The 26,862-nt window shown below is 43.5% G+C and overlaps 1 protein-coding gene across 1 annotated transcript in view; it reads right to left on the bottom strand.

Annotated features, from left to right (window-relative positions):
- Window positions 1-24,291, bottom strand: part of Nell1 (neural EGFL like 1) — a 651,975-nt gene extending 627,684 nt beyond the window's left edge. Inside the window, exons 1-2 of the mRNA XM_051174243.1 lie at window positions 24,243-24,291; window positions 23,886-24,036 (exon numbers count right to left, since the gene is read on the bottom strand). Of these exons, the coding sequence (XP_051030200.1) occupies window positions 23,886-24,036; window positions 24,243-24,291 (200 nt within the window). The remainder of the gene's footprint in view (window positions 1-23,885; window positions 24,037-24,242) is intronic.
- Window positions 24,292-26,862: the final 2,571 nt, after the last annotated feature.

A 26,862-nucleotide genomic window follows, 5' to 3' on the forward strand; every position in this document is an offset into this window, starting at 1 on the left:
GGTGGAGGGAAGATCTCAGTGGAAAGGGGGAAATTAAAATAAACCACCACCTAGTATGGTGGATAGTCATGCTATCCGGCTAGCTTCCTGGTTTTTACAATTTCCGTGGTTACATAAGATGCTATTATTGGAGTTAAGCTCAGTGTGGGAGACACACGGATGCTCTGTGCATTTCTGAAACTCCCCTCTAAATCTAAAATAATACCAAGGAAAAGGCTAAGAGTAAATCACTGTTTCCTCCCTCAGAGATAGAGCCCCATGGGAGATGTTGCTGCAAAAGCAAAGGCTGGGTGCTCTACACTCTCTTCAGTATGGATTTTCTCACACTTAAGAGAAGACAGCTCTCCTGGGTTCCAATTGTGGCACCCCCTCCTATTATGTGCTTATGGAAAGGTGAACCTCAAGAAGGACAGAAGGGGACTGGGGAGACAACTCAGTGGTAAGAGCACTTACTACTGAATATGAACCCCCAGAACTGAGGCAAAATGCCAGCTGTGATCACATGCATCTGTAGTCCCTGCACTGTGGGAGGGATGCTGGAGAATGCTGGCTGGAGTCCTAGACCCAGGTTCTGTGAGTGACCCTGCCTCAAAGAATAAGGTGGAGAATGATAAAACAAGACACTTCCTCTGGCTTCCTTGTGTGTGCACCTTTGTGCACGCACACCACACACACGTGCACCCACACTCACACATTACCATATACACACAAACAGAAACCAGGAAAAAAACAGCTAAGAAGTAATATGCTAGCTTACAAGACTCTGGAAAGAAAGGAATTACTTATAGCGAGAGAAAGAAATTAAAGGTTCTCCCATCCTACAAAAAATTGGTGGGTGTCTGAGCAAGAGTTGTAAGTCATATGAGGACAGAATTCATCCCATTATCGGTTACCAGGGAAGATGAACAGAAGTCAATTACACAGCCTTTCTCCATCCAGCTCAGGACAGATGACAGATGTGCAAAGCCCCTAGGTCTATCTCAAAAAAGTGGCCAGGAAGGTGGCTCTTTATACCAGTCACTAGGGTAGCAACAAAACTCAGGGCTATGTCACTATTAACTCTTTACCCTCTGGTGTTTGCAAGTGGAATGTAAAGATCAGATGTAAGATATGCCAGATTTCATTTGATGTTCCAAAAATAGAAATAGAGGCTAAACAAAACGGAAGATTAAACAATGCTTCCTAGAGTAAAAACAGAAAGCACAGTGTCTCCTAAGATTTCCATTAATATTAGTAACAATTGTTGAGTATGTCATATATTGTCCCAAGATCTCGATTATGACCATTAGGTAGAAAATATATCTACTACTTTGTGGATTCAGAAACCAAAGTTCAAAGATGTAAAGTGATTAAACTTTGTATAACACCTCTAGCGTATGGCAGATCCAGGGAAGGAACCACACAGACCTAACACTACATACGCCCTTCTGCTCCAGAGAAGTGCGCCTAAGAAATGGTATGGACTATGGAGCTGCTGACAGCAAGGGAGGCTGAGGCTGCTCACGTCATGTAGCACAGACAAAAGAGCTATAATCCTACCTCCTGGACACAGGTGCCTTCACTGTGCAGTGTTCATCACCGCAGATGGATGGAACTGGCCCAGAGCTTCTCAGAGCCTCGGTGCTCTGCCTGGGAAGAGACCATGTTCTCAAACGTAAGAAATGCATGATGCTTGGGAAGGCAGCTTGCTAGCTTATCACCAGTTACACTCACTTGCTTTCTCAACATCCAGCTAGACTCACTTCTCAGCCTCCACATATGTCGCTCAAGTCCTGGGCATGAATAAAAAAGAACAAAGAACTGGGCACCTGTTGCTCTCTGATTCCGGACTGGGTATGTGGTGTGGCATATTTGGCCTTCCGTCCCTACTGCCATGGCTTCCCAGACGGATGCCATGTCTTCTTTACCATGATAAAAGAGTCCCTTCGACTTTAAACCAGAATAAGCTCTTCCTCCCTTACGCTGCTCATGTTCAGGTATTTTATCACATCAATGAAAGAAGTCACTGATATATCCACTCCCGTGTGGCTAGGCAACTAGAATGGCATCGCATCTCAGCTTCTGTGAGTGGCGCTACAGCAAGCGGTGCAAATCAGTCTATACTATGCTCACCTCACTTCTGGATGCCTGGATGCCTGTCCAGAGGTCAGGTAGCTGCAGAGGACGGGACAGAGACTTACTATCTTATCCAAGGCTTCTATATTGGCCTGACGTGCTTAAATATCATTTCACCATAAAGGAAAAGTAAAATCCTATTATTTGCAGCGAAAGCAATTTAACTGGAGAAATTGTTTTAAATTAGATAATCCAGATAGAAAGAGAGAGGGCTGAAGAGGATGGCTCAGTGATTTAGAGCGATGACTGCTCTTCCAGAGAGGCCCAGTTCAATTCCCAGGTGGCAGTACAAAATTATCTATAACTCCAGCTCTAGGGAACCCAACACCCTCAGGAAAAAAGGGGAGAAAGAAGAGAGAGAGGAGAAAACATTATATGTTCTCTCTCTCTCTAATGTGGAAGATTTTTAAGTCCATTTTTTTTATGGTTGGGTAATATTTGATCACTTCTGTTCAACATAGCAGACTTGGGTAAGAAAGCAAGATCCTAGCTTCCTTACACACACACACACACACACACAAAGCATACCAACTACCCTACCTCTGGAAACCTGCAAGGTCATGCTTACTGTGGTGCAATTCTGAAGTCACAGAACAGTAGAAATTAGGACAAGTATGTATGTAAACAATGGTAGGTACATACTTGCACATGTATGAAAATAATACAACAACACACTCACTAGTATATGTAATTAAAACATGTTAACTATTAAAAAAAAAAAAATCAACACCAAAAAGCACACTCTCTGGTCTCTACCCATCTCCATTGTCTCTCTCCTCTGTACAAAGGTCAAGATGACAGGCTTAAGCAAATTAAGCTGTATCTACCAAACACACAGCTAGAACTCCTTCTTTCTAAGAAGTATCCCATGGTTAGAACTTAAAGGAAAGCTAACTTCCAAGTCTGGCTTCAGGTAAGTTTTCTGGATAGGTCTCCATCTTCCAAAGAGTCTTTCATCCAGAATTCTGCAATGAAAGTTATGTCCTCTGAAAACTGGCATTCATGGGCAGAGAGGAGCCCAGGGCCTTCTCAGCAAACACCTGAAAGACTGGAAGCAGAAGGCGAGGGCTGCCTCCAGGTGACCTGCTTTCCTTCCTCTAGTACTGAAGTCACAGGAAAACGCATGGCCATGCAGGATGAAGACTGTTGCCCCCGTGGCTTTGCAACCATGTGTGGACACGTGTCCAAGTTCCAGCCAAGAGGACAGAAAGAAAAGTTATATGTGGGAGAAGCAATTTCTACTCAGTAGTTCCCTTTCAGGCAGGCTTGCGAGATAGATGCAGGAGAGTGAGCCAGGATGACTCAGGAGACAGGATGCATCACAGCAGAAACTACAGGCCTTGTTGCTGGTAACTGCTACATCTGGACTCTCCGTGATTGGTCCCCCCCCCCAAGTTGGATGTGATACTTACCACCCAGGTTCCCCTTGGGTCCCGACTACGCCATTGAAGCCCGCCATTCTCAAAGCTTGCCTCTTTAACATCTGCAGATCCCCTGCAGTCTCTCTGCCCATTATGTTGCTTAGTAACCCAACCCTCTGCTGCTCCCTGTGCCCCAGGCTGTCCTCCTCTGCCACTTCCTCTGTGGGCCCTATCATTCCCAGGCTGACTTAATGTCTCTCAGTCCTGACTTGGGGACACCCATTGACCTACTTGGACCTGACCGAGCACAGTGGCCCGATTACGAATTTTAGCATCCTTGGAAGAAATGTCTTAGGAAATACGGAGGAAGGCAGAAAATCACCTGCCCTGTTACTGCTGACTGCCTCCCTAGTGGAAACTAGTGAGCTGTCTTCCATTCCTTACTTTGCGGTGAGTAAGAGTTCGCCACATCTTTTTCCCATTTGCTAAACAATTGTTCCCCAATAACACACAAGAGAACAGCCCGGACATTCAGACTGAAAGATGTATGAATCACTGCAAAACCCAGGCAGAGCCCATTGGGATGTAAGTTATTACTGCCCTTTAAAAACACTTTAATTACGGTGTCTGAACATTATCTCATCTTAAAGATCTGGTTGCTAGGGCTCAATTAAAATGCCAAAATGTCAGAGTGAAGGAAAAGCCCCAAGTAGAGGCCCTACTCCAACCTGGGTTTTAAGTATATGAAAACAGTTGGACATTTTACAACCATAACAAGTCCTTTTGGAGATGTACATTATTACCCTGCAATCAACTCTCGGTGTTTTACTCTGCCAGCATGTGAAACCCCCACTACTTCAGAGGAGCTGGCTGTGAGCTGATAATGGCCCAGAGGAGTGAGGCCCCTTCCCCTTCCCCAGCATCATCATACTCAAGCTCAGTCAGGCACTTGACACATAGTACCGCATTTGTAAGCCTGAGAAGCAGGGATCCTGTAGTTTGTGCCTCCCAAATGATGCTGGGGAGTAATGTATATTCCACAAGAAGCAGGAGGAAATGGACAAGATAGAGAGGGGATGAAACAATGCATCACTGCATCACAGTCTGCCTAGAAGCACCCTCTGCCTGCCCTCCTCCCTTCTTGCAGCTCACACAGTATCCACCTGGGAAAACTCTTTTAGATTGCTTTATTTTTAATTTTATGTATACTGATGTTTTGCCTGCATGTATGTCTGTGTACCATGTGCATGTCTGTAGTCCATGGAGGCCAGAAGAGGGTGTCAGATCCCCTGGAACCGGAGTTACACACAGATGTGAGTTGTCATGTAGGTGCTGAGAGTCGAACCCAGGTCCTCTGGAAGAGCAGCCCAGCACTGAGCCATGTTGCCAGCCCCCAGAACACGTCCTCATGCTTTGAGTTAAGGTTTAAATGCTACTTTGTCTGCAAATCCTCCCTGCAACAGTTATGGCCTTCCTTCTCATTCCAATAGAATTTTCCTCTTGTGCTCTCATTTAATGGATGTTGAAAGGACACCAAAGAGATGAACCAAGTGCGTGTGATACAGCCATGAACAAATGAAGTCGATATTGCGGTTAAATAAGGATTGGGATAAACAAATAGGCCGAATAGATGTTTTCAGGGAGAAATAACTTACAGATGAACACCAGCAAGTTCCACCAGATGCTCTCCTGTCCGAGTCCCGCCAGCAAGAGAGCTTTTCCCGGCTCTTCCTCAGACCGCAGACCTCAGATCACTTCCGCCCATGGCTCCACCCCCTAATGGGCGTGGTCAGTGCCACAGAAGGAGACAAAGTAAATATCTCACTACTTGCTTGCACTTTTAGTCTAATTGAAGACAGGGGGAAACAATAAGTATTCCTTGTGTTAGGTGATGATAAGGGGCATGAAGGAGTTTAAGAGGGTAACACATGACAGAGAAGGAACTGGAATCCCAGGGTGGGATGGGAGGTGGGGTTCCCTAAGGAGCTTTGAACACACGGATAGGGATTATCACGAAAGACCTTGCTGGACTGGGCAAGGAAAGTCAGTGAAGGAGTTCGCCACAGAGACAAGATACTGGTCATGTTTAGTAATAAGTCTCCTGTTCTCCAATTTCTATATATAATATACAGTCACATAAATTTGTAAATACCGCCTCTGCTGAGGCCCTTTAGTGTTGCTCATTTCAGTCTGGCCACTTGGGGTTGGATAACCTATTGGGGGTCAGTGGGGGCTTGGCCCTGGAGAAGGTTCTCACTCTGCAGCAGATAATTGCCTGTAGCTCTTCACCTGATAGTGAAATGCAGGGGAGGAGACTCAGGAGGTGTCGGAGGGAAAAGACAAGATGGGGGTGGGGAGGGATGTGTAAATATAGTACTCATACATGAAATTCTCAAAATACCAAACTAAGAAATATTAACTTAGGGCTGGAGAGATGGCTCAGCCATTAAAAGTTAGGCTCACAACCAAAAATGTTAGCCTATAGTTTATAAAAAAAAAAAAAAACTGACCAAAAGTGCATTGTCCCATAACCTGTAATGTAGAATAACTTCATCTTCTAGTAATAACAGTAATAATAATAATGATAGGAAGAGGAAAGGGGGAGGAGGAGGGAGAAGAGGAGAGCAAAGGGGAGAGAAAAAAGAACAAACTAGCAGGCTAGCCAGTGGGGCTGAGCTGAAAGATAATGCAGTAAGCGTAGGCAGAGCCTAGCTCACCCAGAGGATCAGCGCTAGGACCAGAGTTAGGCTTTAAACTGAGTTAGTGCGGAAGCCACTTGTTATAGCTCATCTCTCTATGGAAACGCCACCGCCGCTGTAATGGTTGATGTGTGTCTCCCTTAAGGGCACATCTCAGTCTCTCCAGCTCCAGTTTCTAAAAGGTGATTAATAATTTTTCAGAGAAGGGACGATGGAGACAAAACAAATAGAAAGCCCTGAGCTGGCCACGGGCACACAGAACCACTGGTGACTCACAGTCATTCGTGGGAAATGGTCAGCCTCTGAAATCCTAATCTGCCTGCAGTTGGCCATGTGAGACGTCTCCTCGGAAACACCTGTTCTCCAAGCACAGGAATAAGCAGCTCATCCAGTCATCCACAGAGCCATCACTGACAAAGGCTGTTCAAAATCCCTGTGGCCAGAATTCCTGCACCATCAAAACCATCCTATGATCCAAGGTCCAATGCTGCTCCGGTGTACCCTGACGGTTTAGCTCACCTTCTAGAAATGCCTCCTGCTAGTCTCCCTATATACCGCCAGGAAGGAGCTCAAGCAGCCAGGTCAACTCTATTTGTCCCCTGGGTACCGCATAGTTAAAGTGGTATTCCCAAGGCACTCCAAAAGGTGAAAACTGAGATTATTATGGAACCCTGCAGTTGCTGTTCTTACCATATTTCAAGTCCTTTGCAAGAGGAAGAAAAGGTTCCTAAAACTTGAGGGAGCTCTCTCTACTGTTTCCCACACTCCATCTTCCTGATCCCTCATGTCCTCCTCCCCACCCCCTCCTCTTTCTCCTCCCTCCCTTGCCCCTCCCCCCCACCATGCTCCCAATTTGCTCAGGAGATCTTGTCCCTTTCCCCTTCTCCAGGGTAACATATATGTCTCTCTTAGGGTCCTCCTTGTTTCCTAGCTTCTCTGTAGGTGTGGATTGTAGGCTGGTGATCCTTTGCTCTATGTCTAAAATCCATATATGAGTGAGTACATACCATGTTCGTCTTTTTGTGACCGGGTTACCTCACTCAGGATGGTTTCCTCTAGTTTCATCCATTTGCCTGCGAATTTCAAGATTCCATTGTGGGTTTTTTGTATTGTTTTGTTTTCTGCTGAGAGTATTCCATTGTGTAAATGTGCCACATTTTCTTTATCCATTCTTCACTTGAGGGGCATCTAGGTTGCTTGCAGCTATTACAAATAAAGCCGTGTGAACATAGCTGAGCAGATGTCCTTGTGGTATGAATGTGCATCCTTTGGGTACATGCCTAAGTGGCATGGGTCTTGAGGTAGACTGATTCCCATTTCCCTGAGAAACCTCCATAGGCTTAAAGAGAAATGTCCTTCCCCTATGGTGAGATTGATGACTAACTTAAATGCCATCCTAGAGCCTATCTAGAAGCCGATGGAAGCAGAAATAGACATCCATAGATAAGCACTGAACTGGAATCCAGTAGAGAGGGAGCAGGGATGAGCACAGGGGTCAAAGCCATGCTGGGGAAAGACACAGAGGCAGCTGACCTGAGCAGGTGAGAGCTCAGGGACCCCAGTTTGACAGCTGGGGCACCAGCATAGAACTAAACCAAGTCTCCTGAAAGTGGGTCTCAGTTAGGAGGCCTGGGAAGCCTACGGGGCCTCTGGCCGTGGAACCAGTATTTATCCCTAGTGCACAAATGGACTTGGAGCCCATTCCCTATGGAGGGATACTCTCTCAGCCGAGATACACAGGGGAAGGCCTAGTTCCTGTCCCAAATAATATGACAGATTTTGATGATCCTCCATGAAAAGTCTCACCCCCTCCCTGGGAAGTAGATGGGGAGTGGGACGGGGGGGGGTCAGTGGGGGGCATGGGAGGGTGAGGGAACTGGGATTGATATGTACAATAAGATTATATATAGAAGGAGGGATATAGATAGATAGATAGGTAGATAGATAGATAGGTAGATAGATAGATAGGTAGATAGGTAGGTAGGTAGATAGATAGATAGATAGATAGATAGATAGATAGATAGATAGATAGATACACCTCCCCTTAACCATCCCAGGTGCTGTGCTACCAATTGGAGACAAAGTGTTTAAATGGCTGATTCTATGGGTGACATATCTCCTTCAAACTGCCACACCAGCCAACCCACCCATTCCTAGGGGGTAAACTCGCCTCAAAGAGATAACATTTGTTTTATATAAGTTACATTCACAGAATGGGCAGCTTAGGAATGATGTATCTCACAAAACTTAGACAAGTTGAAGTCTTCTCCGGCAACACATACACAGACATGGGTCTCTGTACCTCCAAAACTCTACAGACAGGGCCTCAGGCTCTCCACCATGCTCACCTACTCCACAAGGTGCAGGCTTCTGGACTCTTCTAAGACTGATTCTTTTTGTTTGTTTGTTTTGTTTTGTTTTTGAGACAAAATTTCTCTGCTTAGTATTCTTGGCTGTTCTTGAATTAGCTCTGTAGACTAGGCTGGCTTCAAACTCACAGAGATCCATTTGCCTCTGCCTCCCAAGTGCTGGGATTAAAGGCGTGTGCCACCACCACCCAGTACAAGACTTATTCTTCCTGGACTGAACCCTGCTGGGGCCATGAACCCATGTCACATCTGTAACACCTCGCAATGTTGGCCAGCATGTAAATTCAATGACAGCACAGTAAGTATGGCCACCCACAATGTACCACGTGACAAAAATAAGCTTGATAACACAAAAGAATCACGTTTAAAGAGAAGTGCAGCTCACAGGCAGAAAATGTCTGTCAGTGAGCCAGATGCCTGGGTCTGATGCTCAGCTCCACCCTTTTTCTCGCAAGGTGACCCTTGGCAACACAGATAACACAGTCTACACTGTAGTTTTCTCATCCTAGAAGCAGCAAGAAGAACTGAGTCTGCCTCATCATAAAGATTAAATACTACCATGCATTGCAAGTTCATAGCATAAGCCCAGTGTGTTCTTACATGATATTATTTATACAAGTGTGTGTGCGCCTATGCCTACATGAACGTTGGCAAGCAGTCAGCATCGACTGTCTTCTCCTGTCACTCTCTATTTTTTGAAACAGGGTCTCTAACTAACCCTGGGGCTCGCTTATTGGCTGGACTGGCTGACCAGCAAGACCACAGGATGCTCAGCTGATGCTTCCGCCACTTGGACGCTAAGGATCTGGATTTAGATGTCATGGTATCCTAGCACTCAATGCACTGAGCTGTCTCCCTAGCCCCCTGTTCTGAAATAAATGTAAAAAATCTGAGGTATGCTAACATTTATTGTGTTTCTCAAAAAAAAAAAAAAAATGAGGGAAAATACGTATCAGGTTTCTGATTTTCACTAAAGGTGAAAGCTCTTGTTTTCCAGGGGTAAATCTCAGATAGGGATCATGACAATGAGAAACTTCTTCACTAAGTGAAGCTGGGATTGTTAAAAACACAAAATGTTCTCACCCAGAAAAACTGATTAGTCACCACCACAGAGAACCACAACCGATCCAAGTGAAGACTTGTCGAGCCCAATCCAGCGGATACATCTACAACGTGACTCCTGTTCCCAGGGCTCAGGGATCATCATGGAAGAAGAGGCAGAAAGATGTTAAGAGGCAGACAGAGGAAGTCCCTGTGAGATTCTGTCTCCTAGAAATGTCAGAGAAAGCTACCCCACTGCAGTCTCACCAACATGGCTACGTAAGCAAGACCTGAACAAGGATGGCACCAGTGGCATCCTGAGGATGTGTCTAGAAAGACCAAGACAACAAGTGAATGAGGGGAATAGAAAGCATAGTCTTCCCCAGGGAAGACCCCCAGATTGATTATCCAATACCAGGTGGTCAGCCCTGAACACACACACACACACACACACACACACACACACACACACACACACACCACTATAGGGAACCCGCAGGTTGTAAAGAACTCATTGATTTGACAGAACATGGGAGAATTAGAGATAAGGGGCAGAGGTAGGAACCAGGTGAATACAGTGCTCGTGTATGAAATTCTTAAATAATTATTTAAAATTTTTTTCCTTTAAAATTACATTTATTTTTTAAGGTTCTTTTTGTATATATTTATTATTTTTTCTTATTTTACATATCGATCCCAGTTCCCTCTCCCTCCTTCCCTCCCTCTCATGTCAACCAACCCCCCACATTTAAAATTTTAATATAACTAATAACACTAGGCCGCTAAAAAAAAAAAAAAAAAATAGGTTTGCTTTTGGAAGATGTGAGAAACAAGTTTTTAACTGCAGAACATGCATACATGCATACATACATATATGAGTAGGTCACAGCTTGTACCTTTAGTGAGTATAGAATGCCATTTCCTCACCTCACATTGCCACCACGTGATATGGCTGCCTGCGTGTAGCAGGAGACTGAGCTGTACACTGACCTTTAGCAAAAGTCTCCTAGCTTACTGTCTAGTTTCTAAGAGCTCAAGGACAAATTTTATTAGAGTTTTTAAAAAACCTTAATTGATCCCCTGAAAGAATCCAAAGGTAAAGGGTAGCCCACTCGCCACACTCCTTAGGTGTGCTGCAAGTCTTATTTCAGAGTCTTCTGACTTAGATCAGCCTGTGGCTTCGCAGCCACTCGGGTTCCCTGAGCAGGGATGGACATACTCTTCACCAGCTCTGAGCCTCTTTCCACTGGTCCCCAGAAGAGGTGCAGCCTTGCCCCTTTGGGCTGTGCCACTGAAGTCCCAGTGTCTGGGCCAAACCAAATCAAAGAGATCCGGATAAGCTCACTTTCTGAAAGCGAGGAGGGATGCAGAGAGTCCCAAGTCACAGAGCTGAGTGGGATCCATTATCCCACATCCACAAGCTGAGACGGGAGCACTCCGCACCAAGCCCCGAACAACTAAAACAACACACGGTCCCATGCTGACAAGTTTCCACATCTCTGCAGATGGATTCTGTGCTGGCTCTGCCGGCTACATCCCTGTAGCCAGGTGCAGAGAGGCTTTAAAACGGGCTCTGTATTTCCCTGCATTCCCCGCCAGACCCATCAGCGTCTTGGTTAGGGTTTCTATTGCTGTGAAGAGACTCCATGACCACGGCAACTCTTATAAAGGAAAACATTTCCTTGGGGTGGCTCACATATTCAGAGTTTTATTCCACTACCATCGTGGTGTGAAATGTGGGCGTGCAAGCAGGAATGGTGCTGGAGGTCGGGCTGAGAGTCCTGCATCTTAACTTGTGGGCAACAGGAAGTGGTCTGAACACTGGGAGTGGCTTGAGCACATATGAGACCTCGAAGCCCACCCCCACGTTGACACACTTCCTCCAGCAAGGCCGCTCCTACTCCAACAAAGCCAGGAGTGTCATCTCATTCAAAATGGTGACCTTCCTACCACCAGTCCACAAAACTCCACATGGCCCAGCTCTCCGCTCCAGACTGAATTCCGCTTTGGGGAACTTGGTGTTATCACCTCGTTCTGGGATGTTGATCTTTGTGGTTTTTCTAATCACTGTCTCTTTTAGACTCGTCATGTGCCCTGTTCTGAGAGCCCTCTATCCTTTCTCTTCTCCCTCTTTATTTTCTCTTTTCCACTTGGTTTTCTCCAATCCTGCAATTTCCTTCTTCCCTATAACATTTACTATTAGATTTTAAATCATCCCTGCTTATCATCTGAATCCCCCCACCCCCCGTGAGAACTCCCCGCCGGGACACACCCTCTGCACATCGTCTGTGTCTTTCACCCACAGTTAAGCTAGTGCCTGAAATAGATTAGCGTCTGACGAATAACAAATGGGTTTTAATTTTTCAGGGACTCGGGAGAGCTTTGACATACATTCTGCCTCCTGTCTTGGCATCACAGCCCTGTACCATGTCACCACTGTTCTGTGTCAGGGTACCTTCCACGCTAGCTCTGTATTTCACCCCTGATAAGACTCACTTTCTATCTCCAGAACCAATTGAGTGAGTGAATGTCACTCAGTAATCCAAGTATTTCACAACCACTAATCCCAAAGGGCTTCAAAAATGGCTTTTAAGATTCCCCAGGAGAATGCCATTGAACTTAAATGATTGTGTGCATAAATATTAATGAAATTGTGACTTTTATACTAAAAAAGTAAAGGTTAATGGCTACATTTGCTGTTTTTTCCATTTCTCAAACACAGAGCCATCCAAAATTCTAATATGCATATATACAAGCATGAGCAATTGCAAGAGACATTATACTGTACTGGTATGATACATCCTGTCTCCAATTAAGGTCAAGAGTCATCTGAACAGCTTCATTTCTCCCAACAAAGATTTAAGTTTTACTTAATTAGTGTGTGCATGAAAACCTCATCTTCTTGACATCAATCCCTTCCATTTGTTTGCATTTCTGCATAAAAATTGCCGCTTTCCCAAGATGCCATGGCCTCACCATCCTTCCTCTTGCTCTTCAAGTGTATACCCTTTAGACTACACTCTGACAAGCACACAATAAGAAACCTGGAAGCCCAGCATCCCTGTATCTGGGCACCTGCCATTTGGAAGCATCTCCAGACGCTATACATTTACATCTTCTGACTTTTAATCTCCTTCAGTGAGCAGCTTCCAGCAGGAAGAAGATGGCCCCATTTACTGGGTGAGGGCATATTATATGACTTTTCTTTATTATAGTTTCCTGTTTCCTATGATTTTATTCCTTGTTCAACCAAAACCTTGAGCAGAGCAAACCCTAGAAGCAATGTGTGTAGCATGCACATGGAATGATGACTTGGGGAAAGGATAACCACCACTTCAAGTCAGAGACATTTACCATGATCCAAGGAGGGATCCTGAGCATCACCCTTGAATGCATATAGCCCTCCTCCCTTGAAGGCATACCTTCTCAGCAGCTATACCCCATGGGCAGCCTGGTCCAACGTACCCTCCTCCTGTCAGGGGTGTAGATTCCAGACTACTATAAGCAACCTCTTCATTCTATTTCAATCTCTAATTTGTACCCTCCATGCCATTCTCCCCTAAACATCCCATGTAAGTACACCAAACTACACATCATGTCATGCCAGGCGCCTCTCCATTGCTTCAGCAGAACACTAGAGCTCTCATCTCATTCATGGTCAGGTGTCTTGCCTGCCTCTCCGGACTATTAGTCTCTGTCCCTTCTCCCTACTCTTTTATAACACAAGACCTGTCATCTGTTTCTAGTGTCCCACAAACACTTACCTCTTGCTTCCTTGCTCAAGCTTCACCAGAGCATCCTTCCATCCCTGTCTTCCTGGCTGGTTTACCCTGAGTTCTTTATTAGGCTGTGATACATGGCTCCTATCGATTAGGCTGTGATGCATGGCTTCTATCGACTGAGTCAACTCCATTGGGGTAAGCCGGGTACCCTGCTTTCTGTACTTATTCTCTAACCATATTGTTTCCACAATTGACTGATAGCTTAGAATCCATCTTAATATTACTGATACCTCCTGGATATGTTGTAAAAGAGGCTGCCATCTATCAAGATCATAGTTCTGAACCTGAGGTCCCCCAGTCACAAAAACCCTGTGTGTATTTGAAACACAGAGGCTAGTTTGTATGCTTCAAAAGGCAATAATCTAGGCTTCTCCCTTCCTTCTCAAGTGAAAGTAACTTAACAATAGAAACCACATAGCTATTAAATGACATAAGCTTATGCTGTATCTCCTTGCGAGAACTCAATGTTGAAGTTTAAGAAATTTCATCTTATGGACTTGTACTGTTAGCTGCCCAGCAGGAAGGCTTCTCCTTCTCCTGGACACTGTTTCTGATACTTGTGGGTGAATTATCTGGAGAATACTGTAACTATTTTCCTAAATCATCTGCTGCTCAAACATTACAGTACAGATTCCATCTAGAAAAGCAACTGCTCTGTATTATCCACGAGATGGGAGAGGTGTCGGGAGAGGGAGGGAGGGAGAGAAGGAGGGAGGAAGAGAGGGAGAGGGAACTGGGATCCATATATAAAATAAGAAGAAAAAAAACTAAAGACAATCTCATCTAGTAAGAAGGGACCAATCTCCATCTTCTTTCCTTCTGAAAAGCATGGGGTTAGAAAACAGTAAAAGAGGCCTTGTGGGTGCAAAGCACAGGAGGGTCGCTCTTGGATGCTCTTTGGAATTCTTCCTGGGACTCCATCTGTGTCCATCACACCTTCCCTTTACATGGAGGGACACTGCAGTAGTCATGCATTAAAGACAACTCCATAAATTCACTTGTCAAGTAACTAACAGAGCTGGGAACTGAACCCAGCATCATTGAGCAAAGCCCTTTCCACAAGGAAACTAGGAAACTCACATGACCTCTTCATCCCCTCAGAGTATCTACCCCACAAAAGGCTTTGACTCAGATCCTAGAATTCTGTTTCCTATCTAATTATACTTGAATGTAATTGTACCCGCTATTTAGAGATAAAATTGAAAACAGAAGATTTACCATTATATTGTATAGAGTTTCATACACAAGCTGAGTGTTCAATTAGATTCAATCTGCATTAATTAAGCTTTCTGTTTTAACAAAGCTCTATATGAACACATTTGAATCTGAAAAAAAATAAATCTTCCATGCCACTAATACAGTTCAACACGACAAATCCATCTCTGTTGCTGTACAGTGTGATCTATAGGTAATGTGACAGGGAAAACGAAAACCATCACCTTTGAAATACACGGCAGAATCGTAACTGCCTATCTCATTACATAAAGGAGTCCATCTCAGTTACTCCCAACAGACTTTATGTTTAAGTTCTCCATCTCATCGTATCTACCCACTTAAGTTATCCATGGGAAGTCAATTGACTCAATTGCCTTGCGAGTTTCCAGATATTACTTTGCCAAGAAGTTCACTCCTGGTGGAAGGAGTCTCTGTCTCCCAAAAGCCCCCCTGTAGTTGCTGGCCCACCATCAGTGAAGAGGGTCTGCCTGTGGCGAAAAGAGAACTGAGCCATTGAATGAATATTTCTTGTCATTTGCTCAGCAATGATCTCGCCCGATCATAGCTACAAGCTCCGTGGACACTGAAAACATTCATTGCCAAAGTAGTAAATAAAGGTTGTATAGTGGACAGCATTCAAACAGCAGGCGGTCGACTGTTTTGTGTGGTGTGCAGGATGGCTGCACAACGTTAAGACCCAGAACCCTGCTTCCTCATTGTGTTTCATCAGCAAACAGGACCTTGAACACCACCAGGCAGCCTTGGGGTATAGCCATCCTTCTCCTTTAACTACTAAGCTAGAGTAAAGTGACTGTTATCTTGTCTACACACTGTTTTGCCTTCTGTCTCTGCCTCAGTAACATTATCACCATCACTACCATGTCATTACCATTGTCACTACCAGGAGCAACACCAGCAGCAGCGTTATCTTTACCACCAGCACCAGCAGTGCCATCACCACCATCACCGCTACCGTTATCACCATCATCACCATCACTGTCATTACTGTCATCGCCTGATGGGGAAGGTCTTCTGTATATATGTTTCTCTTATTGGTTGATGAATAAACCACTGTTGGCCAATAAGGCAAGAAGATAGATGGGACTAGAAGATGAGGAGAATTCTGAGAAAGGTAGGCAGAGAAAGTGGCCATGTAGACCACTAAGGGGTAGCAGATTCTGGACCCTTCTCCAGTAAGATAAGACCATATTGAAATACATAGGTCAATAGAAATGGGTTAAAAATTAAGACAGAGAGAGCCAATAAGAAGCCCTAGTTTTTGGCCAACACTTTTATGACTAATATAGCTTCTGTGTGTTTATTTGGGGTAGAGGTGGCTGGACCAGGCTGGTGGGACAAGAAAGCTTCCATAGCAATCACCATCATTATCACCAACAGGAGCACCAACAACAATAGCATCACTACCATCATCATCATCATAATCATCCCCATCCCAACCAGTACAACTATCACCAACATCCTTAAAAAAAAAAACAAAACAGACAAGAATCCTAGAAAAAGATTAATAGATGTGGGGATGAAAGAAATGGGAAGGAGGTAAGAGAGGATAAGCAGAGTAATCAGAATGCATCATAAACTGCTCTCAGGAGGCAAAGGCAGGAGTTTGAGGCCACCGTGGTCTCCAAACAGTTCCAGGCCAACTAGTGCTACAATATGAGATCCTGTCTCATTAGAAATATTTTTTTTAGAAGAACGTATTATATACCTGTAGGAAATCAAGAACTAAATTTAATTAAGGTTTTACAAAGTTGTTTTTAAAAAGAAAAAAAAAGATAATTTCAGCGAACTCCAAAAGCTTAAAAGCTATACAGTGCATATTTTATGTCCTCAATTAGCAATAAAGCCAGAAATTGTCCATTAAGTACTTTTTATTTAATCACTTTGGATGTTTCATTCCTCCAAGTGGGGTCAAAGAGGAGGTCAAACTGAAATCAAGAACTACAAAATAAGCACAGAAAATGAAAACACAATATAGCTGTATGTTACAACCAAAGCAAAATCCCTGAGAAGTACAGTCTCCAGTGAGCTGCCAGTGCTGTAAACACAGAACACCGAACCTAGCTGCATGAAACATCGAGGAGCTATTAAAAATACCAACAAGAAGATTCAAAGGAAAATAAGATGGGAGAAATCAATAAATTTGAAATGAGGAAGAGCAGGCTTGATCAATAAAACTAAGAGCTGTGTCATTAAAAGGACCAGTAAATTACATAACCACATCAGGAGCCCAGACAGAAAAATGAAAATATTTCTTTCACATTAGAAATAAAAAGAGATATGCCACAAGTATTAAAATGTTTTATTAAGTAAAAGTGTATATCTTAATGAGATCAATGACTTTACAAGATGTGAACTGATCCAAAGAAGAGTTTTGAACTAATTAAGTAGAACTATGTCATAGAAACTAAAATATGAACATTTCAATAACAAAAGACTCATCATGCCTCCCCTGAATATATCAACTCAAATAATTTTCTTACTTCTCACATCAAATATTTTCTATACAAAGTATTCCTTCTCCCCAAAAAATGAAAGAAAAGAAAACACAAAGAAATTAAGACTCCCTTAAATGAGTCTCTGAATATAGTGGAAATTCTTTAATTTGCCAGGTGGTAGTTTCATGCACCATTGATCCCAGGACTTGGAAGGCAGAGGCAGGAGGATCTCTGTGAGTTCAAAGTCAGCCTGGTCTACAGAGAGAATTTCAAGACAGCCAAGGCTACACAGAGAAACCCTGTCTCCAGCACCACATCTATCTGCCTGCCACCAAACTCCCACCATGATGACAGTGAACTAAACCCTAGTTAAATGCTTTATTTTATAAGAGTTGCCATGGTCATGGTGTCTCTTCACAGCAATAGAACACTGACTAAAACAAATGGTAGGCCCAGGATATACGTAAGAAGAAGTTTAACTCAATTCAAGTAATCCACCACTTCAATATAATAGGTACAGGAAGAATGTGAAGACTATCAATGCCCCTTCATAATAAAAGCACTTTGTATGAGGAGGCAGAAGCCAAGCTTTTCAGCCTGATAAAGAACCCTCTCAGAAGAATCTTCAACCTAGTTAAGAGCATCTACAAACACCATATTTAGCAAACTCGATGGTGAAAATAGAAAGACTTCTCCCTGAGATCAGGAACAAGATAGTAATAGTATGTTATAACTGCTAGTTCATATTGTGAATGAAAGCTCCAGTCAAAGCACCTAGGCAAGAGAACAAAATAAAGGGAACCTAGATAGGATGTGAAGGAAAGCGAATGGTTTGCATACAATATGATCTCATATAGAGAAATCATAAACAAGTCAACATAACTAATAAATGATCTTTTAAGATTATTATAAAAAATCCATTTTACTATGTAAGTGCCATGAATAACCATAAACAACATTCCAAAAACAACTCCATTTAAAATAGCATCAAAAAAAAAAAAAAAAGACTTCAGGGGCAGGAGAGATAGCTCAACAGTTTAAGCACTGGGTTCAGTTCCCAGCACCCACATGCTAGCTAACAGCCATCTGTGTCTTTAGTCCCAAGGAAGCCAATGCCCTCTTCTGACCACCACAGGCACCAAACAAATGTTCTACAGAAACATGCACTCAGCCAAAACATTCGCACACATTAAATAAAAATAAACCCTTTTTAAAGGAAATGCTTAGGAATAAAATTTTTAAAAATCATGAAAAACTGATAGTCTGAAAGCTACAAAAAGAAAAAAATCTTTAACAAGAAGACCTAAAAAGCTACCCCATTGGTTGATATTGCCATGTTAACAAGACAACCCAAAACTGATTCACAAATTAGACACAATCCCTATCAGAGTCTTTGTGACTTTTCTGCAGAGAGTCTCAGGCTAGTCCTCATGCTCGTACGCACATTCAAGGAGAGTAGAAGAACCAAGCAACCCTGGAAGAAGAATGAAGTTGAGTGTTCACCCATTCACCTACCAAACTTACAGCAAAGCTGCAGCAATCAGGGTATCATTGCCATGACGATCACCACGTCAATGAAATATATTGAGGGGCTAGACAATTATGGTTAATTTATCAACAGGGATGCTAAAGTAAATCGCTGGAGTCGGGGAAGCCACACATGACATTGGGACAACTGATGTCCCTTAGTGTGAAGCATGAAGTCAAACCCTTACCATCCACCCTCCACAAAGTTTAACTTAAAAGATATCTAAATGGGACAATTGTAACCACTGGTACGGTGCACAGGAGCCTGTAAACTTTCACCCACACTCCTATGAAAGACATCCTAGTTAATGTGTCAGGTTACACAATGGACATATAGAGTTGGGGTGGTTGGGGAAAGAAGGGGTTAAGGGAAGTGAGGGGAGCCAAGAGAGAATGAAGGGGATGTGTAATTGAAATTCATTATGTATGTGTATGAAAACATCTCAATTAAACCCATTACAAATAATTAACATGCACTAATGAAAACATTTAAAACATCAAAGAGCTAAATGTAAGAAGAGCTAAGGCTACAAAAATCTTCTAAAGAAATCCTGAAAGTGAGTCTAAGTGACCTTGGCTCAGGCTGTGCTTTCTGAACTATGACACCAGACACACAAGCAACAAAGAGAAACTGGTCACCCTCAAACTTTAAAACTCTAGGCCTCAAAGATGCCAGCACAGAAACAAAAAGACAACCCACAGAGTGAGGGGGGAAATGTCGTATGTCTGATTAGAGATTGCTATCTACAACAATAAAGACCGATTACAACTCAATTATAAAAAGACAAATGACCCAATTAGAATTGAGCAAGTGATCCAAACAGACGTCTCTCCAAAGACACACAAATGGCCAGTCAGAGCATGAAAAGAAACTCAACATCATTTACCATCAGGCAAATATGGTTCTAAAACACAGAGATCATGCTGTAGCCTTTCAGAGGGCTACCATCAAAGAGAAGGACAGTTTGGACAAGGATATGGAAAAGTTGTGACTGTCATACACTGCTGGTGGGGATGTAAAGGGTACAACCACTTTTTTGAAAGGTATTTTACTTTATATACGTGAATGTTTTATACATGCACGCACGCACGCGCGCGCGCGCGCGCACACACACACACACACACACACACACACACACACACACACACAAACACCTATGCAATGAATGCCCAGGGGAGCCAGAAGAGGACATTAGCTCCTCTGGCACTGGAGTTACAGACAGTCATGCATCACCATGTGGGTTCTGGGAATCAAACCTGGTCCTCTGGAAGAGCAGCCAGTGCTCTTAGCTGCTCAGCCATAGTTTCTCATGAAGGTGAAGACAGTCTCCACCTAAGCCAGAAAATCCACTCCTAGATATAAACCCAAGAACAATTAAAACCTAAATCTTGCATGAGAATGTTCACAGCAGCGGCATTCCAAGTAACTGGCTCAAATGCCCCAAATGAATGGATAAATTGAAAACTGCTAACTTCAAACAATGCACTAAAAACAATGAATTATTGACACAAACTACCGCATGAATGAACTTTAGAAACACTTTTAGGTGAATATACCCAACTAGGAGCTACATGGAATATGACTTGGTTTTATGCAATGAACTACATAGGCAGATCCATAGACATAAAGTAGACGGGGGGGGGGGGGGTAATGGGGGGGGAGATTCTGGAAATGCTGCACAATCAATGCACTACTTTGTGAATATAATATAAGCTACATCATGGAAATGAAAACTAAGAATTTAATGGTGGCCATTACATCCCAATTACAGCAACCGAGCTAATTAATACTCATAACTGATATCAGTAGCATCACATAAGGGAGAACCGTAGAAGGAGCATGGTGCCTGACCTGCCCACCAATGATCCACTCGTTAATACTCATAACTGATATCAGTAGCATCACATAAGGGAGAGCGGTAGAAGGAGCATGGCGCCTGACCTGCCCACCAATGATCCACTTGTCACATGTCTACACAAATGCTTCTACTATTAAACACATGGCCAAATGGCCTATTGAGAGTCTGTGGCTTCTCGGGGGGGGGGTCGGTTTTCTTTAAGGGTGAGGCCCCGGGGAGGTAGGCCATGATTCTGTGGATGGCCCCACACCCATGTGTGTATAGAATCAGCGTGATACATAGAGAAAAAAGGACACAAGTTGGGAGGGTATTGGATAGATCCGGGGTGAACTCAGAAGAGTTGTGGTAAATATGATTAAGTTTATATGCGTGTATAAAAGTCTTTAAGAGTACCATATTAAAATATCCATATTCAATGTCTACAGGATATTACCCCTCCACACACTGCTATTGTAATAAGTAATGACAACAACCTAGAAAAATGATAGAAGATTCTTACTCAGTAAAGACTATATCCTTTGGGGAGACTACTGGGGTGGAAGTTCATTCTTAAATATTCAGTATTATATTCTTCTCAGTTTTATTGTATGTTGGGTCTCTCAGGTAGATTTTAATCTTTTTAAGGGTAGGAATCATGTCTTCTGTGTACCCCACGGCCACTGCAATAGAAACTTGCCTCTCGATCCTCCTTTGTTTGCTTTGCATATACTAAGCAAATGTGGGAAAGGAAAACATTAAACACGGAGGGGGTCTCTTCACTACTCCTTCATTCTTATTTTTAGCCGACTCCTGAGGTTCCCTATTACTGTGGAAAATGATGATGGACTGTGAGCTCTGCTACAGAGGTCTGCTGCAGACATAAGAAGAAAAACAGCATTGAATAACTCTGGAGATGTATAAGTGATTATGATTATGATTATGATTATTTTGGGTTTTTTGAGACAGGGTTTCACTATGTAGCTTTGCAATCTGTCCTGGAACTTAATCTGTATAACAGGCTGGCTTTGAATTCACAGAGCTCCACCTGCCTCTACCTCCCCACTGCTGGGATTAAAGGTGTGTGCCACCAATACCCAGTTTGTACAGTTATTTTTTTAAGACTTTTCCTGAAAGAAAAGCATTTTAATCCAAAAGGAGTAATAAGCAGCTAAATTCCCTAGACTTAAACAAGAGAGGAAAGATTTATCTATTGAGGAATACCAATTCAACATGTACTGTCCTTTGTGTTTCTAGAGCAATTGTACTTATTAGACCCTTGACTGCATCATAAGACAAGAAAACAGCTCTCAGACACACAATGGCTGACATATCACAATGCTGGAACATCAGGTCCTGCCAGACCAACCCTGATCCCCCAGCCCCACACAATTCTTGACTGTCAGGAAGCTCCTCTCTATTGACAAGCAGCTGAAGACTCCGATCCAGTCTTAGGCATTTGAGTGTCCCAGCTACCAAGGAGACTCTCATATTCCTACCCCAATACTATCTTCTGGTTTCCCCAGACAGTGTAATCACTCATGCAAACCCCACACTCAGATACACACATATGCATAAAACTAAAAATAAAAAGATCTCAAGTGTCCTCTCAGGCCTAGCTCCAGACACATGCCTTGAGAAGCGGCCTTGCCCACTCCCTAGGGTGGGCTACCTTGCTCAGCCTTGATACAAGGAGGAGAGGAAGGGAGGGAGGAGGAACCAGGGCTGATATGTAAAACGAACCATAATTTCTTAAATAATAAAAAAAAAACTGGGCTATGGATCTAAACAGAGAATTCTCCAAAGAAGAAACTGAAAGTGCTGATAATAGTGGAAATAGTTTTCCCTAAATATGAGCCCCTAATTGGTTATCTAATACCACTACATACCAGTAACACTAAGTGGAGTGAGCAGGTTTTGTGTATATATTTAGGGGTGTGTGTGCCTGTGTGTGTGTGTCTGCGTGCGTGCGTGCGTGCGTGTGTGAATTTTTTGAGAGCCCTGACATGACATTATGAGACAAGGAGCCTGCAGATATGTGGTTGAGTTCATTTTGGCCCTCTACTGTGGACATGCAGCCTGGCCTTAAGAGTAGTGTGTTTCCCTGGTGAGATATCCTTACAGAAAATTAATTTTCCATTTGCAAGTGGATGCAGTCATCAATTGGAGACAGTTTCTGGGTTAGGGACACTTGTCTACTCCTTTCAGCTCTGGGAGCCCGTAAGGTGCAGACCCAGTGCCTGCTGCCTCGGTCTCTGTGAGTTCAAACGTGCATCGATCTGGTTGATTTAGAGGCCTTGTTTCCATGGTGTCCTCCATCCCCTCTGGCTCTTACCCTGTGCCTCCTTCACAGGGTTCCCTTAGCCATGGGTGGAGGGATTTGGTGGAGACAACCCATTGAGGGAAGCGCGTGAGTGTTCCTAAACTTAAAACTCACACCTCCAGAGATTTGTAGCTAAGTTCTCTGACACGGCACTAAGATATTTTTTTTTATTTTTTTTTTTTTTTTTGCAGTGACCAAGCTTGTCCTTACCTCTGTACAACAGCCCTCACTGACTACTCCAAATGAAATGCTCACGCCCTTCCCAAAGGGATTCTGTTGTACCTTCAACTTTACCTACCAGCCTGATCCTTTTTAAATTCCAAGAACTTCCTTCCTGTTGAGACTGTCAAACAGTACCTGACTTTCTAAAACGGATGTATTTATATGTATGCGGGGGGAGGGGGGTCCTGGCTTGTCACAGCACTCATGTGGAGGTCAGACGACAGCTTGTGGGGAGTTGGTTCTCTCCTTCCACCATGTGGGTCCAGGGATCAGGGCCTGATAGGCGCACACACTCGGCCATCTCCCCACCACGTTAGCTCTTCCCCTTTATCCAACCATCACGTTCTTTGGGACTTGTAGCTCTGCATCCACAGGGCGTGTTTGTACTCATTTGCCCATGGTCCCCTACCAGCTTCTCTGAGCCTCGGAGTAAACATGTGGACATAGTCACCTCAACATCCCAATGTCAGGCACAGTCTCCATGGAAACACACAGTAGAGGCTCTACAGAGAGTTGTTAAATACAGCTGACTAATATGTCTGATGACCTGAATACGCTAGGTAGGCTGTGGCTTTGTACAAATGAAGAGAACTAGAAGAGAGACAGGACAGACACATGAGCGCTCTTTGAAGAATAGTACACACTCATTTTGCCCCAAATAAATTCTTTCTGGGAAGCAAATTTTACCATTATCATATTCACCAGAAACTAGACCTCAGGTGGCTGTTTCCACTTGGTCGCCATTCCAAGGTCGCCCCCAAGGCATCTTATATACTCCTTTCCTTCCAAATAGATTTTTTTAAAATGTAGAGAGCTTCCTTCGCCAGCCATGGGGGCACACACCTGTATTTTCAGAACAGCAGGCAGAGGCTGGAGGATCACTGAAAGTTCAAGGGTAATCCGGTCTATAACGGCCAAGGGTATATGATGAAATTCCTACCTGTGTTCCAGCTCCCGGATGGACAGGATCACCCCTGAGGTGGATGGCTTCTGCTGTACTGTGGCCAAAAAGGTGAATTCACTCTTATTCCGGAACAACTGGATCAGCTTCTCACTCACATGAGGGGCCGAGTGGATCTCTCTCTGTACATCTAGGGGTCAAAAAGGAGGCACAGGGGAAGCAGGGTGTGAGTGAAGAGGAGATATACACAACAGGAGCATGAGAGGAAAAAAGAAAAAGAAAAAAGAAAAAGGGCTAGAGTTACAAGGGAGACACTTCAGAGCCCAGATTGGGGTTTTTTTTCCCCTCTTCCATCAATAGCTTTCCTTTTTGCTAGCACCATTCATCACCCCATACAGCTACATTCGCTCACCAAAAGCCCCGGAAATGCTATCTCTGTCCTCATGCCCATTTGTCACGTTGACCAGTCACAACAGGCCAGACAGTGTTTTTCTGAAATAAATCTTGATGGGATAATGAGCAATTCGGCCTTCTGAAAAAAAAAATCGATTGAGACTTTGTAAGTAAGGTTGGGGGTTATTACGTAAGGGGATCCTGGGAGTCAGAGACTCCCAGACCTGGCAGGACCCAAGGGTTGCTAATAACCCTCAAATTCTATGTCCCTCATGGACTTCCTTCTCTCAACATGCATCTATCCTTGCCTTGTACCTACAGAGATAAGCACTAACAATGCCAGACAACTCCACCTTTGCTTAAAGAATAAAGACAATATATACTACTGATCTGTAACTGTGAAGGATTATATTCCTTATAAAAGATTCATTAAGCTTGAGACCCACTCCTCAGGGCCCCAAGGCTCATGAACACTGTTAGTTCTGCTTCTGCCTAGGAGTTTCTGTCTCCAACACACTGAGACAGGGGCATCCTCATCACAACACGCTAAGTATTAGTTCATTATTTCACACTCATCTCCCAGCAGCAGAACTGGCCACCAAAGGACCAAAGCTGGGAAAGAAATCACAGAGAAGGCAAGTTAAGTGTCAAAAGCTGTTTGGCACAACATCGCATTGGATAATTTTGGCTTTTGGGCTGAAAATCCATGGGAGGCCTGCTGTTTTCTGAATAGAAATGGAGGAGGAATGGATGGGGGATGCAAAGGGAAGACGGTAGGAAGGAACTTGGAGGAGAGGTAGGAGAGGAAACTGCAGCCGGAATGTAAGATAAATAGATGGATGGATGGATGGATGGATGGATGGATAGATAGATAGATAGATAGATGATATATAGGTAGGTAGATAGATGATAGATAGATAGATAGATAGATAGATAGATAGATAGATGTAGTTTAGCTCTTATAATCTTTAGTCATAGGACCAGGATGCCTGCTACTAGATAGCACTTTTAAGACATGATAAGGAAGTTACACCCAATAGTGTAGCTCCCAAACAAGACCTGCATAATGACAATATCAGTGTGGTTATGGGAGGTTTCCCAAGGCGCCACCCCTAGACGAAGAGCTATAGGCACTCAGTGGCACGAGAAAGGGAGAATCAGTGTTCTTCAGGGATGAGCTCCTGATAGGTTATCCAATCCCACGTAATTAATCCTAAACATGTGAACTTTGAGCAACACTAAATGGACTCAGTAGTCCACACACACATACACTCACACACACACACACACACACACACACACACAAACCAATAATTAAAGAAGAAGTCATGAGTTTGAGAAGGTATGTGAGCAGCATGGGAAAATGTAAATATAGTACTCATGTATGAAATTCTCAAAAAAATCAAGAGTTTTAGATTTTTTAAACAAATATGAAAAAGAGGCCATGAATTTGGGGTATATGGGAAGGGTTAGAATGAGGAAAGAGATGGGGGAAATATGCAAATGTATTATGATAAAAAAAATGAAAAAGATCATTTTTTTAACGGTATATTTGGCGGTGTCTTGTGCCCTGGCCAACTCTTCATACCCTGTGACAATAATTTGGTTATTTCTCCAAGTGAGAGGGACCGGTACAGATCATAGACCTTCAACAACTGTGTAAGCCACATTACAAACTTCTACTATGACCTTGATGTATCTTAAAAACTGAATAGTGATATCTAGACAGAAAAGCTCTGGACTGACTGATTGAAGGAGGGGATGGGCAAGGTGATCTCTCACAGCCTTCCCAGCTTAGCTTGCTATGCACCCACTCTCTGGTGCACAAAAGGGAAAACAGCAGTCTCCCCAGCTGAAAAAGTCTGGGCTATGAATGGTGGAAAACAAGAAGTTCTGTCCCAGAGAAGCAGCCAGCAGCAAAAAAAAAAAAAAAAAAAAAAAAAAAAAAAACCCACCCACATACCTGCCACTCGCCCCTCAACCCAGTGAAAAACCTCCACTGTTTTATCACTAAGTGCCATACTGTTACCTTGTCAAAGGCTGAGACAAGAGAAAGCCCCAGTTAAAGACTGCTTCTATGAGATCTAGGGAGGATGGCTCAGTGGTTAAGAGCATTTGTTAGTCTTATAGGGGACCAGGGTTTGATTTCCAGCACCCACATGGTACCTAAGAACTGTCTATAGTTCCAATTCCAGGGGATCCCAGGCCCACTTCTGGCTTCCATAGGCACTGCGTTCACATAGTGTACAGACATACAGAATCTCAAAGGAGCGCTTCCTGAGACCTAATCTTACCAATACAGGAACAGATTATTTTACAAACTAGAGAAGATTGAGCAAATTTTATTAACTTCATTTTTTATCTTAGTGTTGAATAAAATCTTCCTGGTAAATTCATCTAGATTTATTGTCCTTCTCTATATTAATTGGCAGTCATAAGATTGGGAGTAGCTGCCTGGAGAGCTCCTTCCAGATGCCAAGTGTGAGCCCATTGGAAAGAGGGCTGTAGTCACAGAGCACTGTCTTCTCTGGGCTGGGAGCACTCCCATCACACTGGCCATAGAATCACCTCCCTCTCCCTCGCCTTTGGGAGCCTAGCCCCTGAACAAAGGCTTCCGTATCAA

Source organism: Phodopus roborovskii, unplaced genomic scaffold (assembly GCF_943737965.1).
Source record: "Phodopus roborovskii unplaced genomic scaffold, PHOROB, whole genome shotgun sequence".
In the NCBI taxonomy this organism is placed as follows: domain Eukaryota; kingdom Metazoa; phylum Chordata; class Mammalia; order Rodentia; family Cricetidae; genus Phodopus; species Phodopus roborovskii.